The 13,806-nt window shown below is 35.7% G+C and overlaps 2 protein-coding genes and 1 long non-coding RNA gene across 4 annotated transcripts; 1 reads left to right on the forward strand and 2 right to left on the reverse strand.

The window, feature by feature from the left end:
- Positions 1-1,141: 1,141 nt before the first annotated feature.
- Positions 1,142-2,490, reverse strand: LOC131430679 (large ribosomal subunit protein eL13). Its single transcript, XM_058595827.1, has 3 exons — positions 2,405-2,490; positions 1,726-1,994; positions 1,142-1,669 (listed from the first exon to the last, which is right to left on the reverse strand). The coding sequence occupies exons 2-3, from the start codon at positions 1,966-1,968 to the stop codon at positions 1,253-1,255; spliced, it is 660 nt and encodes a 219-aa protein (XP_058451810.1). The 5' UTR covers positions 1,969-1,994; positions 2,405-2,490; the 3' UTR covers positions 1,142-1,252.
- A 4,491-nt stretch (positions 2,491-6,981) lies between these two features.
- LOC131432400 (uncharacterized) lies at positions 6,982-10,852 on the forward strand. Of its 2 annotated transcripts, XM_058598643.1 has the most exons (5): positions 6,982-7,325; positions 7,408-8,812; positions 9,308-9,578; positions 9,637-10,030; positions 10,116-10,738. In XM_058598643.1, the coding sequence occupies exons 2-5, from the start codon at positions 8,047-8,049 to the stop codon at positions 10,218-10,220; spliced, it is 1,536 nt and encodes a 511-aa protein (XP_058454626.1). In that variant the 5' UTR covers positions 6,982-7,325; positions 7,408-8,046; the 3' UTR covers positions 10,221-10,738. The 2 variants fall into 2 exon arrangements, with proteins under 2 accessions (XP_058454626.1, XP_058454625.1); XM_058598642.1 differs by having other exon boundaries at positions 6,984-7,325; positions 9,637-10,852.
- A 46-nt stretch (positions 10,853-10,898) lies between these two features.
- On the reverse strand, positions 10,899-11,899 carry LOC131432401 (uncharacterized). The gene is made up of 3 exons (XR_009229855.1): positions 11,625-11,899; positions 11,275-11,422; positions 10,899-11,038 (listed from the first exon to the last, which is right to left on the reverse strand). It is a non-coding gene; the product is annotated as an uncharacterized LOC131432401 (long non-coding RNA).
- Between the last annotated feature and the right edge of the window lie 1,907 nt (positions 11,900-13,806).

Below are 13,806 nucleotides of genomic sequence, written 5' to 3' on the forward strand. Positions count from 1 at the left end.
TCGAGAGGATGGTTGGTGATCAGTTTTTTTCATTTTGAATAATATCAACAAATAAGCAGTGAACAGAGATGCCATTTATACAGATTTATCTGTATTATACAGATTTTTACATGCGCATACAGATTTAATGCAGAGTGCAGATTTTATACAGATTTCCCAAATTTAATACAGATTTATGCAGATACCAAAAAAAGTAAGAAAGGAATAATGAAACTGTTACGTCTGAACTATCTATTAGTGTTTGATTTCCCATATTAAAATGGAAATTTTTCTTGCAGCTATTTGATGATGAACGCTGAAATACACTTATATTATAATTTGAAACCAATTTGAACTGATGTTCAAGGAAGTTATGGCATCATGATACTTTATTGTCAGACTGAGAAGTATGACCTGACTTGACGTTGCGTATTGGGCTTTTGAATTCCATGTTTGAATTCCAAGTCAACATTTTCAAACGAAAAAAGTATATGAAAATACAATTCAATTGTGGTTGATAACAAAAACTATTAAATTTCATCGTTGAATGTTCCTGTTAGTGCGGCAATGACTTACGATATAAAAAAATGCTCATTAAATTTGCAATTTTATAACAAAATCTATTGGAATAACATCTTTAAACATAATTTTATTTCATTAGTGAATACAGATAGATACAGATTTTTTATACAAAGGAATACAGATTTTCTATGAAAATATCTGGCATCTCTGGCAGTGAAACACTTACTGATATGCTATTTCATTTAATTGTTATCTGAAACACAAACAATAGATGCTAATCGATACAGCTTTCAAATTGTAATCAATAATTATAGCACTGCAGTATGAATATGTATTTCGATGATTTACAAACATGATCGATATACAAAAAAAATTACACTTTTCAACGATTCGAATGAAACCCAGAATCGAGGTGATCATTTTTGCCAACAGCTGAGAGAACCATTGTTTTTTCATGCCAATCCGGAGAATAACCATTACGCACAATAGTAGTAAAGTAATGACGTTCTTTTAAAGCAGCATTGTGGCGTTTTTCCTTCTGTGAGACAGCGCCTTTTTTGTAGACCAGAGTGGATGTAAGATGACAAGAATTACAATGTCATAGGTTTTCAGTTTACATATTCTACTTCAATGAAACAAGTTTTTATTAAGCAATTGGAATAACTTATCCCAAACACGTTTATACTTCTCCATATGCTTGTTTTTCGTGAAAAGAGGAAATAATAAAATATTTTATACAGCCCGATTGATTCTACTTCTTGGCCTTCTTCTCGCTGGCTGCGGCCGGATTGGCTTCGTTCTCGGCATTCTCCTTCGCCTTCTTGGCACGGGCACCGAAGTGACGCGCATGCAGACGGGCCTGACGTACGGCGTGGAATGCCGAGAATTTCTTCTCCTTCTCGGTAATAGCCCGGAATTCCACCTTGGGCTTGGCGTTCCTGATTGGCAGCACTGGTCCCTTCAGCTGGGTGGCCAATTTGCGCTCCTCCTCGGTGGCTTCACCCTTGCGCAGTTTCTTCTTCGGGTGGATCGGGAACAAAATAAGCTTGCTGCGGTATTCCTTCAACCGCTGGATGTTCTGCTGGCGACTTTCGACAGACTTGTTCTGGCGACGGGGATCAACCGCAATACCGACGGTTTGTGCAAAGCCTTTGGTCAGTCCAGCGCCCTATAAATAAACATCCGATAATTGTTGACAGCTTTACTTTTATTTTTGAAGCTTACCTTAAGTTCAGCGAGAGTGAAACCACGGCCAGCCCGAATCTTGGTGTTGTAACGTTGAGACGGGCAACGTACTACCGGGCGAAGTGGTCCGGCAGCTGGACGTGGGAATACAGCCTTCGCTTTCTTGATACGATTTTGCCTACGGCGATACTTGCGAGCTGGTTGGTTAAACCAGGTTCGAATATGTCGCTGCCAGTATTTATGGAAGTGACCATTCGATATCATATGATTACCCTTCACCATTTTGATAGGGTTCTGCTAGCTAGGCCCTGGAAAGGATCATCAAAACACTTGTTTTAGCAGACGTGTAAAAGCAGGCAACTGTCAAACAATGTATGCGAGAACATAACCTAATCAATTAACTTTTACGATTGCAACTTTCCAAGCAAGTTTGTATTCTAAACGAATTAAAAAGTTTGATTGATGAGTAAATCACTTTTAGTTTTAGTTGAGCATTAGAAAATACATTTGCTACATCAATTTTGATTTTCCAATCAAATTCGACATCGCATACTAAATGTAAACATTTGCTTGAACATTCGGATTATTTCGTAAATCACAAATTAATTCTTCATAATTCGTAGCAATCTTCGTAAATAGTAAAATTGGTTATGTTGCAACACTATTATTCTCACAGTTACTTTAATCCACACGATAAAAATTTAATTTCATTCCGTACCTCAACAAAAATGCGTTCACACAACAATCGTAAAGGCCGGAAAAGAGAGAGCAGGAAAATCGTAGCTTTGACAGATTGAACGACGGTCTGGCTGTCAAATGAGCATGACAGCGGATCAGTTTCCGGTTGTTTGTTATCCACTGATGCCGACTTTTGTCGACTCGAACGAGGGGTCTGATGAGAATGTTTAAGCTTGGTTCCACGTTTTATAAATGGACTGGTGGCGGGACAAGATGTTTGAAATTGTGATGGTAGTTTCCTTACGATATAGCGCTAGAACGATCTCCCCACTATTTCTATTCTTATAAGCTCTTTTGTGGGATTATAGCGCTGAATTGAATTCTCTTAAACCTAAAACTAAAATTTAAAAGTATTTTGAAATAGATGGTACACACTAAGATTCGAATCCGTTGTTCGGTAATTTTTTTGACGAAAACTTTCGGTAATCAATAGAAATTACCGTTATTTCGGTACATGAACTTCATTTTACAACAATTATGCAAATTTTTACCGGACGATCAGTTTTACGCAAGTTTTCATTACAGAATTCTGTAAATAGATATACAATTCATACGATAAATTTGAATAGTCGCCCAGTACGGTAAAAACCATACCGTCCGTATGGTAAAATTATATTCCAATAACCGAACTTCTGTGAAAACAGATTGCCGTCAAACTAACTGTCAAACTGTTATTGAAATTTTCAGTGTCTTTTTATTAACCCAACGAAAAAAATCTTGAAGAGTTCGTCGAATGGATTGAGATACAGGTGCTAAAATTTTTAAAACATTTGAACCACTAAAAGCTTTTCGCTTACTTATAGGCAGAAAAAAATTTGTATCACTTGTCCACTTGCTGCCTACACAAATCGTTCGAGGGTAATTTCTGGTGCACTCGACGGATTGTGCATTGTTTTGAAAGGCGCTCATAATTCCTGTCAGCCGGAACATTTGACCCTTTTTTCGTGGAATAAAACCAAATACAAATTATAATACGGAGTACTCCAACAAATTTTCAAGGACACATTTTGCATCGTGCGGTACATTGTCATGATACACTGTCAGAGTGACAATGTACTTTAGCGAATTTCCTATAAAACTAGCAACACTGAAGGGTGAGAACAAGTTCACTATAGTTACTGTTCATTACAGTGAAAAATATGTAAACATATTACTTACATATTTTGATCCTTAGGAAAACTATGGAGCGAAATTTCGGACGACCCTGTTCGTGTGTCACATCCCTCTACTAAGCAACTTCTCACCATTTCGAAAGCTCCTCGGTTTATTAGTCGGTGATATTTAGACTGATTGTTGCAGTTTAATACAGCATCGATAAACAAACAAGTTTGTTTTGCACCGTAGCTACTAGCATAAAGCGTTGCCAGAAACGATCTCCTTTCACATTTTCAAACTATCGCAACGAAAGGGAGATATTTGCTAGGCTTACTTGTTCATGCTGTGAACCAAACATTGGCGATTCGTTTATATGGGACTTAGGGGTATTATTATTTGTATTTGATAAAACCATAGCCACAACAGGTTGGAATTTTCTTCATTTGTTTTTTTTGTGAATTTGGGTTGTTTTTTAAAATCCGAAAATCCAGAATTTTAACCAAAGGGAAACAAAAAAAAAACAAAAAATTACCGAACAATCAGCTAGATTCATCTGGTTTACAGTTTACGGTAGTTGTTTGACAGTTCAGCCATTACCGAACGATCGGTAATCAACTTAATTACCAAACTGATTACCGAACGTTCAGCTGTTGAAAATTAGGTAAAAAATCACCGAATTCTGCGTAATTTTCTAAGTGTGTACGGATTTATTCCAAACTGAGTTTCGCTTTTTTCGATTTGTTTACTTTTATGTCTCTTGCATAAGTTATGAAGTTACGTTCTTTTGCGTATTAAGTGAAATTGCCGGTTGAGGGAAATCCGCGATTTATTGTATCGTTGCATTTTTTCTTTCTAATGGAGTAAACCTCTAAAAAAAGTTAAAATCATGAAGAAAAATAGTTTTTCTTATTTTTCCTAGCATGGAACGTTGAGAATGAAACTAACGACACCACATGAAATAGTAGTTTCATAACCTAAGTTTAGACAAAGACTCCATATTTACAAGATATCCAGCTCTTTAGGTAAAGCGGCCTACACACTTAAAACAGATTCTCGAGTTCGGTAGATTAAACAGAACAATCCTTTTCAGAGTCATAGTTTTAAATTCTGAACCTGTAAACTATTCTAAACCTGAAATTAAGTTCAAAATTCAGGTACGCTATGAATCGATTGCGAAGTCTGTTGAAACAGAAGTTGTAATACCAAGGCTTGGCTTTAGCACAGACTAACAGACAGGACACTTAAATTAGATTCTTCAATCATTTTAACGGTCATTTCGAATATTCCTTTAGTTGGGACAGTACTCGCATATGTCATGATGGCACCACGTTACCCTATCAAAAACATTCTGTCTGTCATCTAGACTGTGTTTATTTTTTTTCATTTACCAACAGAGTTGCCATTCAAACAGAATTACCTGTAATGTATTGATTTGTATACGTCCATGCGAATTTCATGCAGGATACAGATTTAATACATATTGCCAAAACTATATACATAATTGTGCCTACTTCTCATCCTCCAACGCAATACAAAATCGAACCCGTTTTGTTACAATATTTACTTGCTTTTGGTCTGCAGTCCTTAATTTCGGGTGAAAATTACCAACACAATAAAAAAAAGACTAGATGAACAACGTTGAGAAAAATAAATGGTTACCTTCCAACATCGCTAAAAACGTTAAATATATTATCAACGGAATCCAATTATTTATTGTGAGGATTCATTTTCAAATATTATGATGAAATCAGGCATCTCTGCAATCAGCTGATCCCCGCTTGTGAGAAATTCTGGCAACCGTCAGAAGGCTGGCTGCATTCCGGCTTTTGTCAAAATTGTCCAGGCAAAATTGCGTCATTATCTCGCCGTACGTGTCTTGTTTATTTCCCTCCTCTTTTTTTTCTTTTTTTTCGACTACATTTGACATTTGATATTCGCATGTACGTACAAAAAACGAATCTTGAGACGAGGTGAATGAGATTGAAATATGGGTATGTATGGTAGTGAGAAATCAATGTTATTGGCAATAACATTTTCCATGATTAGTTTATATGAAGAGCAATAACTTATTGCCTTTCATATGTATCTTTTATTGAGAAAATAAAACCAAAACGCTTAAAATGTAGAACCGATTCAAAACGGTTCTGTCAATCTTGTATGGCAAAACCCCGGCAGAAAAGAACCGTTAATAACCGCTAGGCGAAATTCACTGCCGGAAACGGTTGTTGCATTGTTGCCAGACTTTTGCCGGAATTCTGGCAGAATTCCGGCAAAAATGGCTGGCAGACATAGCCAGCCGTCTGGGGGAAAATCTGCCCACCGCGTACAAGTGGGTCGGTGTTGACAAACGAGGGGAGACCAACTAGTTAAAAAACTTTTACATAACACAAGGGGTGTAAGCAAAGTCTTGGCATTACATTCCTTTGGTGGAATTTGGCCTTTCTGTTTCAACAGACTTCGCAGCCGATTCTTAGTGTACAGAATCATTGCATGGCTAGTACTATGGATCCTACTGACACTAAGAATCCTTCCAGGTCGGGGCTCGAACATATGACAACTGGCTTGTAAGACCAGCGTCCTTTGCATTGAACCGCCAACCCGGGGTGTACCGATAGTAAATAGTTCGCGCAGTACAATATACATAGGTGGAACTAGAGCATCACGAAAAATTATTTTTATAAGAATTTACTCATACTGTCATGTCTGTTAGTCTGTGGCTTTAGGTTCTGGATTCCAATTCAAAATTCAGTTCTCGACTCCCAATACAGTATTAAAAAGATTGAAGTGATAATCACCATGACGCCCGAAACTAGAATGAGTACGCGACCTGAGAGGCTACCGGACTACAAATGCATGTTACCGTGACCCAAGCATCAACTCCAGAAAATGCGTACACACCGAGGGGGACGACACTCCGTGATTGTATGTAAGAATAGTTTTAGTTTGATGTTTAGTTATTGGATTTTTTAAAATGTTGTCGAATAATTCGGATTAAATTGAAATGTTTTGAAAAAAGCAGAAGAATGATTTGGAATAGTTTAGAATAAGTGCGATTGAAAAATTGAAACTGCTCGAAATGCATACCACTGATTTACTATTCAATATTTCAAGCAGTGTTTGACAACCCAAATTAAGAAATAATTTGAACATGTTTGAATGGCCTTATTATATAGAAAAACAAATATTGTCTAACTAAAAGAATACAATGGTAGAGTTATACATATATATATATATATATATATATATATATATATATATATATATATATATATATATATATATATATATATATATATATATATATATATATATATATATATATATATATATATATATATATATATATATATATATATATATATATATATATATTCACTACGTACCTAATTTCACGTCTAGGATTTATTCTGGGAGAAAATCGAAAAATTTTTGGCATGCTCCATCCCAAAGCATATCAAGAATGCTTTAGAAATATCTGGTTTCATTAACCCTGCGATTGTAAGTTTGACAGATGAACAAATTGATGACATCGAAACCGATATTCGTCTCTTACCGGAGACGATGAATCTACCAGCGAATCATCCACAGCTACAACAATATTGGGGAACATATAACTCCAATCCAAGCAAATTTCGGTTTATGGCTGGAGAACGAGCATTAATTAAAAAAATTGCTGATAGTGTTCAACAAAAAGGTTGGATGTACTTCGCGAAGTATAAAAAAAATCATTCTTTAAACACACGGACGACAGATGAGTCAGTTGTAGTCTCAATCATCGCTAAAATTAGAGATTACTATGATCGTAGGTAATTTATGTAATTTACTATGATCGTAGGTATAAAATGACAAACCTTTATTTTCCCAACATTGTTTTTATTTCTCTCATAGGAATAGTGGATCTAGTGTGATAAAACAGTTTTGCTTAATGCTCTCTAATATTCATGTTTCGCTTGAAAAAACGGAGAATACGGTCAGGGCGAAAGTTCAGTGTCCTATTTGCCAACATCTTGTAACCTGTAATGTGGATTGTAAGGGTGTATGGAAGATTTCAAATTTTACATCGCATGTAAGAAATGTGCATAGATTTGTGGGCCAAAAGATTTCAGCTAGCTGGAACGAAATGGCTGTGCGTGAAGAAAATTCCTATATATTGGAAATCGAACCAAATCAAGCTGAGCGGTCATATGACATTATGTCTGAGGAAAATAGTGCGCGGGAAGCTCTTGATTTCAACATCAATGAAGCGAATAACAGTTACTTAGATGGCGACCACGTGCTAAGCGAACAAGCAGAATACGAACAAATTGAAAGTATTGATAATAACACTATTCGTTCAGAACATTCGGAATCATCTTACTTGGAGTTACCAGAGAGAGAGGCTCTTCGTGCTAGCGACGAGGAAGGAACTTCTACCGAAAATTTAAATGCATAGTGCATCAGCCTGTGGCCTCTGCTGATGCACTAGAACTTGGCCAGTCTTCACCATTTATATCTCTGTTGCAGTCAGTACAAAATCGCCGGAGAAACATGACACGCAGCTGCGGCATGCGTTACAGTAACGTCGAAAGGGAAATTTTTTTATATGAATTCATGCAACAAGGCCCGGAGGGTTACAATTTCTTATATGCGAATACACCATGCCCAAGCATTAGAACATTGCAACGTGACTTACAGAAAAGATCAAAATCTATCGAAGAAGGCATTGTTAGAGTTGAGGAGCTTAAGGCATATATAATAAGAAATAATCTACCAATGATTGTAATAATGAGTGAAGATGCAACGAAGATCAACGGAGCTCTCGAATATGATTCTACTAGAAATAAAGTTTGCGGATTGGTAGCTCCTTTAGACAACAACGGAATGCCACAATGTGATTTATTTGAAATTACTAACCCTCGAAAACTCATTGCTGATGTTCATCAATATCCCATAGGACGTAATGTTGTGGTTACTATGACTCAGCCGTTAAAGCAAAAAACTGCACCTTTCTGTTTGCAATATTTTTGTACAGATAACAAATTCACTAGTAGTCAAGTACGAACCAGATGGAATTCGATAAAAACTAAACTGCTTAATGCTGATATAGGGGTTATAGCCACATCAACTGACGGCGATCCACGGTATGTAACCGCAATGATGGAAGATATGCGTATGCCAACAATCACTGACAATCCTTACGGGGAATACTTTATTGCGTCATGTTCAGCTGAAAATATATGCGTGCAGGATCCTACTCATACTATTAATAAATTTAGAACTCGGTTAATGCGACGTGACAAACAACTTATCATTGGTAAGCTTTGGTAGCTAATTGATATGCTAGAAATAACAGTTTTACGTGCTAAGGTAAAACATGTTTCAACTACAATTCAACAATACTACCCAATTCTCGCTACCCAAGCAGCCAGAAGTTCCACAATTACTTAAAACAGTCACTTTCTTGCTGCTCAAATGTACACGCGGAACTTTTGAAAACATGAAAGTACAGAACAAGTTCCGCGCGAACTTTCTTGCTGCTTAAGAAAACACCTGGTAATTTTTGACATTTCGTAGTACAGAATTAGTTCCGCGTGAACTTACTCGCTGCTTAAGCCAAATGAGTCCTACTAATCCGAACTTTTGGTTAGTTGGGTAGACCGATGAAGTGTAATGCAATAAATGAAGACGCCGTTTTTTAATCCGTATTTAATTTCAATAAATACAGCTTATTAGCAATTATTTACCCAGGGCTTCTAAATTGTCTAAATTCATGGTTGCGTTCATATTAAAATTATTTGCGTATTTGTAGGTAAACATCAAATAACACGTACACACCTGGAAGATCTCATTCGTAACGTATCAAAAGATAAACATGGTCTGATATTGGGTGATTTAAACGAAGACGATAAAATGAAATTCCAACCCGTTCTGAAAATTATTAAACCAGAGGTACTGCTCTGCATGGAACAGTCAGTAACATCAAGCCAAGCAACTGTTTTGTATTTATCATTGATGAAATTCATTCTATCGGCGTTTATGGATCCATGTATATCACCAACAGAGGCTGTTTTCAATTGCTGGTAGTATAATCTAATTTGTTCTGGTATAACACATCAATTGAATTTACATTTTCTGCAGGTATACGCTGTTTGTAATAAGAGCTTGGAGAAAATGGTGCATGAATAAATTTAAAACAGTTAAACATTGTATTACAAGCAATACATATTGGTGTTTGGAACTAAATGCTCACAGCCTTGTAAAATATATCAACATTTGTCGAGATGAAAACATACCATATATACCTACACTTTTGCACAGTCAGACATGCGAAAGTTTTTTTCGTGCAGCACGATCGTTTACAACAACTGAATCGACAGTGGTTAATTTCACTATGAAAAGTTTTCAATCCAGACTGAATCGCATACAAGCAAAACAAGATATTATGTATAGCAGGACTGAAGAATTTTCCTTCCCGAGAATACAACAAAATACAAATACTGTAAACTTCGACATGCCATCAACTCAAGAAATTGTATGTACTTTAACGAAAGCAAGAGCATATGCATTTGATACTCTTATCAGTCTTGGAATTGATAAATTGGATATCGAATTTACAGATTCTCTTTCACTGCGACATTCGCGAACAAAACCAACTGATTTTGAATTCATTTCTCTACAATGCTCCGGAAATAGTGCAATTGAACGAAACTTTGAAGCGTTAGATATAAACGATGTGGAAGAACTAATCCCTAATTCTGGAGGAGAGTTGAATTTGAAGAATTCGAAATGCTCAACAAGACATACATTCGCTATTAGAAACAAGAAAGGTACTGTGATTCATGTCAAGAAAAGTACGTTCCTATGGATTTTATCTAATGGCACTCAAAGATGCTCGAGTGATCGCTCTTATCGATTTCGAGAAACATCGGCAGTCAATGAAGCAGTTGTGCGTGAGGTTAATAAAGTATTTACTTCAATCCGCTGCGGAGAATGGATAGCGATGAAAGCAAACGAAGAAGTGTTCATAGTAAAAATATATGGTTTCAAATATTTGAGTGGAGACCGAACGTCGTATACTTTAACTGAAGCTCCAATACATGTACCTACAGGTACCACCGCAAAAGGTGTTGGGGTAATTGGAAATTACTTTACAATTGTTTGTTGTAAAAAGGATATTGTATTAGAATTAGATGAAGAATTCAACGAACGTACTCTAGACACAAAATACTATATCTCTCATTTGGAAAAGCCAGAAACTCACACTTATGGCATATTTTATAAATTAAACACATCGAAATACATTCGTGCACTTTTATTGGCTTCTGCTAATACAATAAATAAAAATATGATTTGAATGAAACCTATATTGTTCTTCTTGTAACATAATTATTCCTTTTCTATTGGAATATTGCATTCCTCGGCTGCTGATACACCTGCTTTGTTCGTTTCGCTCTCGAAAATTAATCCAGGAGAGTGCCAACATGGTAAGCTCCACGAAACAATGCGCGTCAAGGTAAAAATAGTACTGTGACCTGATGTCCTGAAATAAGAGTTATTTTTATATGAGATGCACCAGATAAAATAGAAAAACAACTGCCGCTTTGGCTGTTTAATAAACTTAGTAAAAATGGCAATGTAAATGCTTTCGAAATGTATGTATAAAGCATTGATAAAAATTCATTTATTTCTCACTGTAGTGCTAATTCAGTATATCTGTACAGTTGAATCTTTAGGAATATTTACTCAATGATTATAGATCAATGAACTAGTACTTACCGAAGGATTTCGTTTGAAGAAAGAATTCACCAGATCGGTTGATATAGAATGAATTACTTCCGAACACTTCATCTTCAAAACAGCTAAATCGTTGTAGAATATTGTAAAAAATTGTCGTCGAGGAGTCAAATGTAGTTTTTGGACATTGCTAGGACAGAGATAAAAAGTGAGAAATTAATCCAAACTGGAAGTTGAAATTAGTCTGCGAGAAACCAAAAAGACGAAAAGGAGAAATCTAGTAAGTATGGATCAGAGTTTGATATAATTCCATTGATTCTCCGCAAACTCATTTCAGTTTCTAACTTTTATTACTTTGTTGAATCATGTTAACTTTCATTTGAAATACTTACGTGTTCAGTTTTAGAATAATCCACTACACTCAGGCCAGTGATAACCCGTCTTGCCCGTGTATTGTTTGATTATTGTTTTATTTCGTATTTAAATCTTTTCGATAGTGATTTTTTACATGTATTGTTCATTTTTATTTATATAGATTCCCGATGATAGTTTCACGGCGTCGCTACACTGATTCACTCCAGTACGAGAAAAATCGTTCTATCCCGAGAAATACACAAAATTTCTTCGCGAAGCAATATGCTCACACGTTGAGAGCTTCACAGGTAGTCCACATCAGTGCGGTAAAATTTCATTTTCAATCGAATAATATAAGATGAAAATGAAATTTATGGCCGCTGACCGTCAGCATATCCCTACTAGTTCATTTGACTTTTGCTGCCATTTTCAAGTGAAGCTCGCGGAATTCATCGTCAGTTGAATAATCGTACCTAGTCATTTGAAGTTTTGCTTGCTCAGTTTCGAGTGCCAAGTAGTCTACCTGCTTCATTGCCTTCGCTCTTGGTAGTAAGCAAATTCGAACGAATAGAATTTTAAATGGAGTAAAGTATTAAAAATGAAAACTGAAGGAGGAAACCATTAATTTTTGTGCATTCTGTGATTGATATGTCAGCTGCCTGGTTTGTCTTTCATCTGTTATCTTGAACCAATTCGAATGTATACATGAACTTCATTTGAAGGCCACTCTCACACTATTGGAAGAGATATTTTGTTACTTCAAGAGATCAACTGACGGTGGTTAAACTGAGCCTCGATTGAAGAGAAACGAGTGATGAACTGAATGCTGCCCGTTCGGGCCGTCAGCAAACATTGTGTGCGTCAGATAGTGAAGTGTACTGCATTAGAGAGATCGTCAATGTGTTCCACATTCAGTTTCAATTGAGTTGAATGAAGTTTTACTGCACTGGTCCACATACTACTATGATCAAAATAAACATGAATATAAACATAATAATAACAAAAAAAATCTATATAAACCATATAAACATAATCCTGTTTGAGTAGTGAGTGCCAGGGTTACTATATTCACAGATTTTCCCTTAACAGCAAAAGATTTTTTATCTATTTCACTGATCAGATTTTGCGTTTCAAATCTCGGAATTTTACGGAATTCGCAAATTTATAGGAATATCTCATGAAACTGGCATATTTTTCAAACGTTTCTCACATATTTTTACTGATTTGAAACGAAAATATCCGTCGCAGATATTTTGCATATTTTTCGAATTGAAACACATATTTTAAAATGGCAGCTCTGGTAAGTGCTTGATAGAATAAAAACAACACGTAAGCATTGTTGCCAAATCTAAATAAATAATGATTGTCATATTAATGGTTGCCAAATCGCTCGAAATTAGAATCAGTATTATGAGAATTCGAGCAAAGATAGATTGGAAATTCTGGATTTGATGGAATTATTGAGGATTTTCTTAGATTTTTGGAAAGCTCTCATGAATGACGAAAAACTCGAAGGAATAAGAAAATTTCAAGCAGATTTCGCTGAAAAGTCGCTGCAAATCAGAAGTGTCGTCCCCCTCGGTACACACTTAAATTTTTTAGCTGATTCTCGGCAAAAAAATGCCGAGATTCGCACAGCCGAGTAATCAGCAATCATCTCGGCAAAAATAAAATTACTGAGCGTCTCGGCATCCTAAAATTTGACAAACGTCAAATATTGCCGAAATCGTCAGCATAAGATTTACTGTTTGCTCAGTGAAACGTTCACTGAATATTCGGCAATCCAATAAAACGAAAAAATGAAAAAAAAAAAATAAATTACCGAATCATCAGTAATTAAAAATCTAGTCAATTAATTTTGTTTGTATTTTCTCAACATTATAAACACGCCATTTTATTATGCCGAACTCAAGAAATGGTTTTAAGTGTGTATATACTAAAAAAATATACAAAGCTAAATGTTCGATCCCGAAAAATATTTCACATGTGTAATGAAAATAATTTTTCTTAAATTTGCATCACATATTTTATTTCACTAATTCCAAATTATTTTTCAAGTTTTTCGATAAATTGGTGATGTTTCATAACATCCTAAGTTTAATACATTACATAAACAAATATAAAGCAGACATACGAGTTAGTGGTCTTATATCTGTCTTGCGTGCATTCGCAATGTATATAAAAGGTTTGATCGTGCCATCTGTGTATCTGTCCCTGGAA

This window comes from Malaya genurostris, chromosome 2 (assembly GCF_030247185.1).
Source record: "Malaya genurostris strain Urasoe2022 chromosome 2, Malgen_1.1, whole genome shotgun sequence".
In the NCBI taxonomy this organism is placed as follows: Eukaryota; Metazoa; Arthropoda; class Insecta; order Diptera; family Culicidae; genus Malaya; species Malaya genurostris.

Coding starts and splice junctions, on each gene's coding strand:
- LOC131430679 (XM_058595827.1), bottom strand. CDS start 1,968: ATGGTGAAGGGTAATCATATGATATCGAATGGTCACTTCCATAAATAC. Junction 1,670..1,725: donor TCACTCTCGCTGAACTTAAG/GTAAGCTTCAAA, acceptor GTTTATTTATAG/GGCGCTGGACTGACCAAAGG.
- LOC131432400 (XM_058598642.1), top strand. CDS start 8,047: ATGACACGCAGCTGCGGCATGCGTTACAGTAACGTCGAAAGGGAAATT. Junction 8,813..9,307: donor TGACAAACAACTTATCATTG/GTAAGCTTTGGT, acceptor GCGTATTTGTAG/GTAAACATCAAATAACACGT. Junction 9,579..9,636: donor GAGGCTGTTTTCAATTGCTG/GTAGTATAATCT, acceptor CATTTTCTGCAG/GTATACGCTGTTTGTAATAA.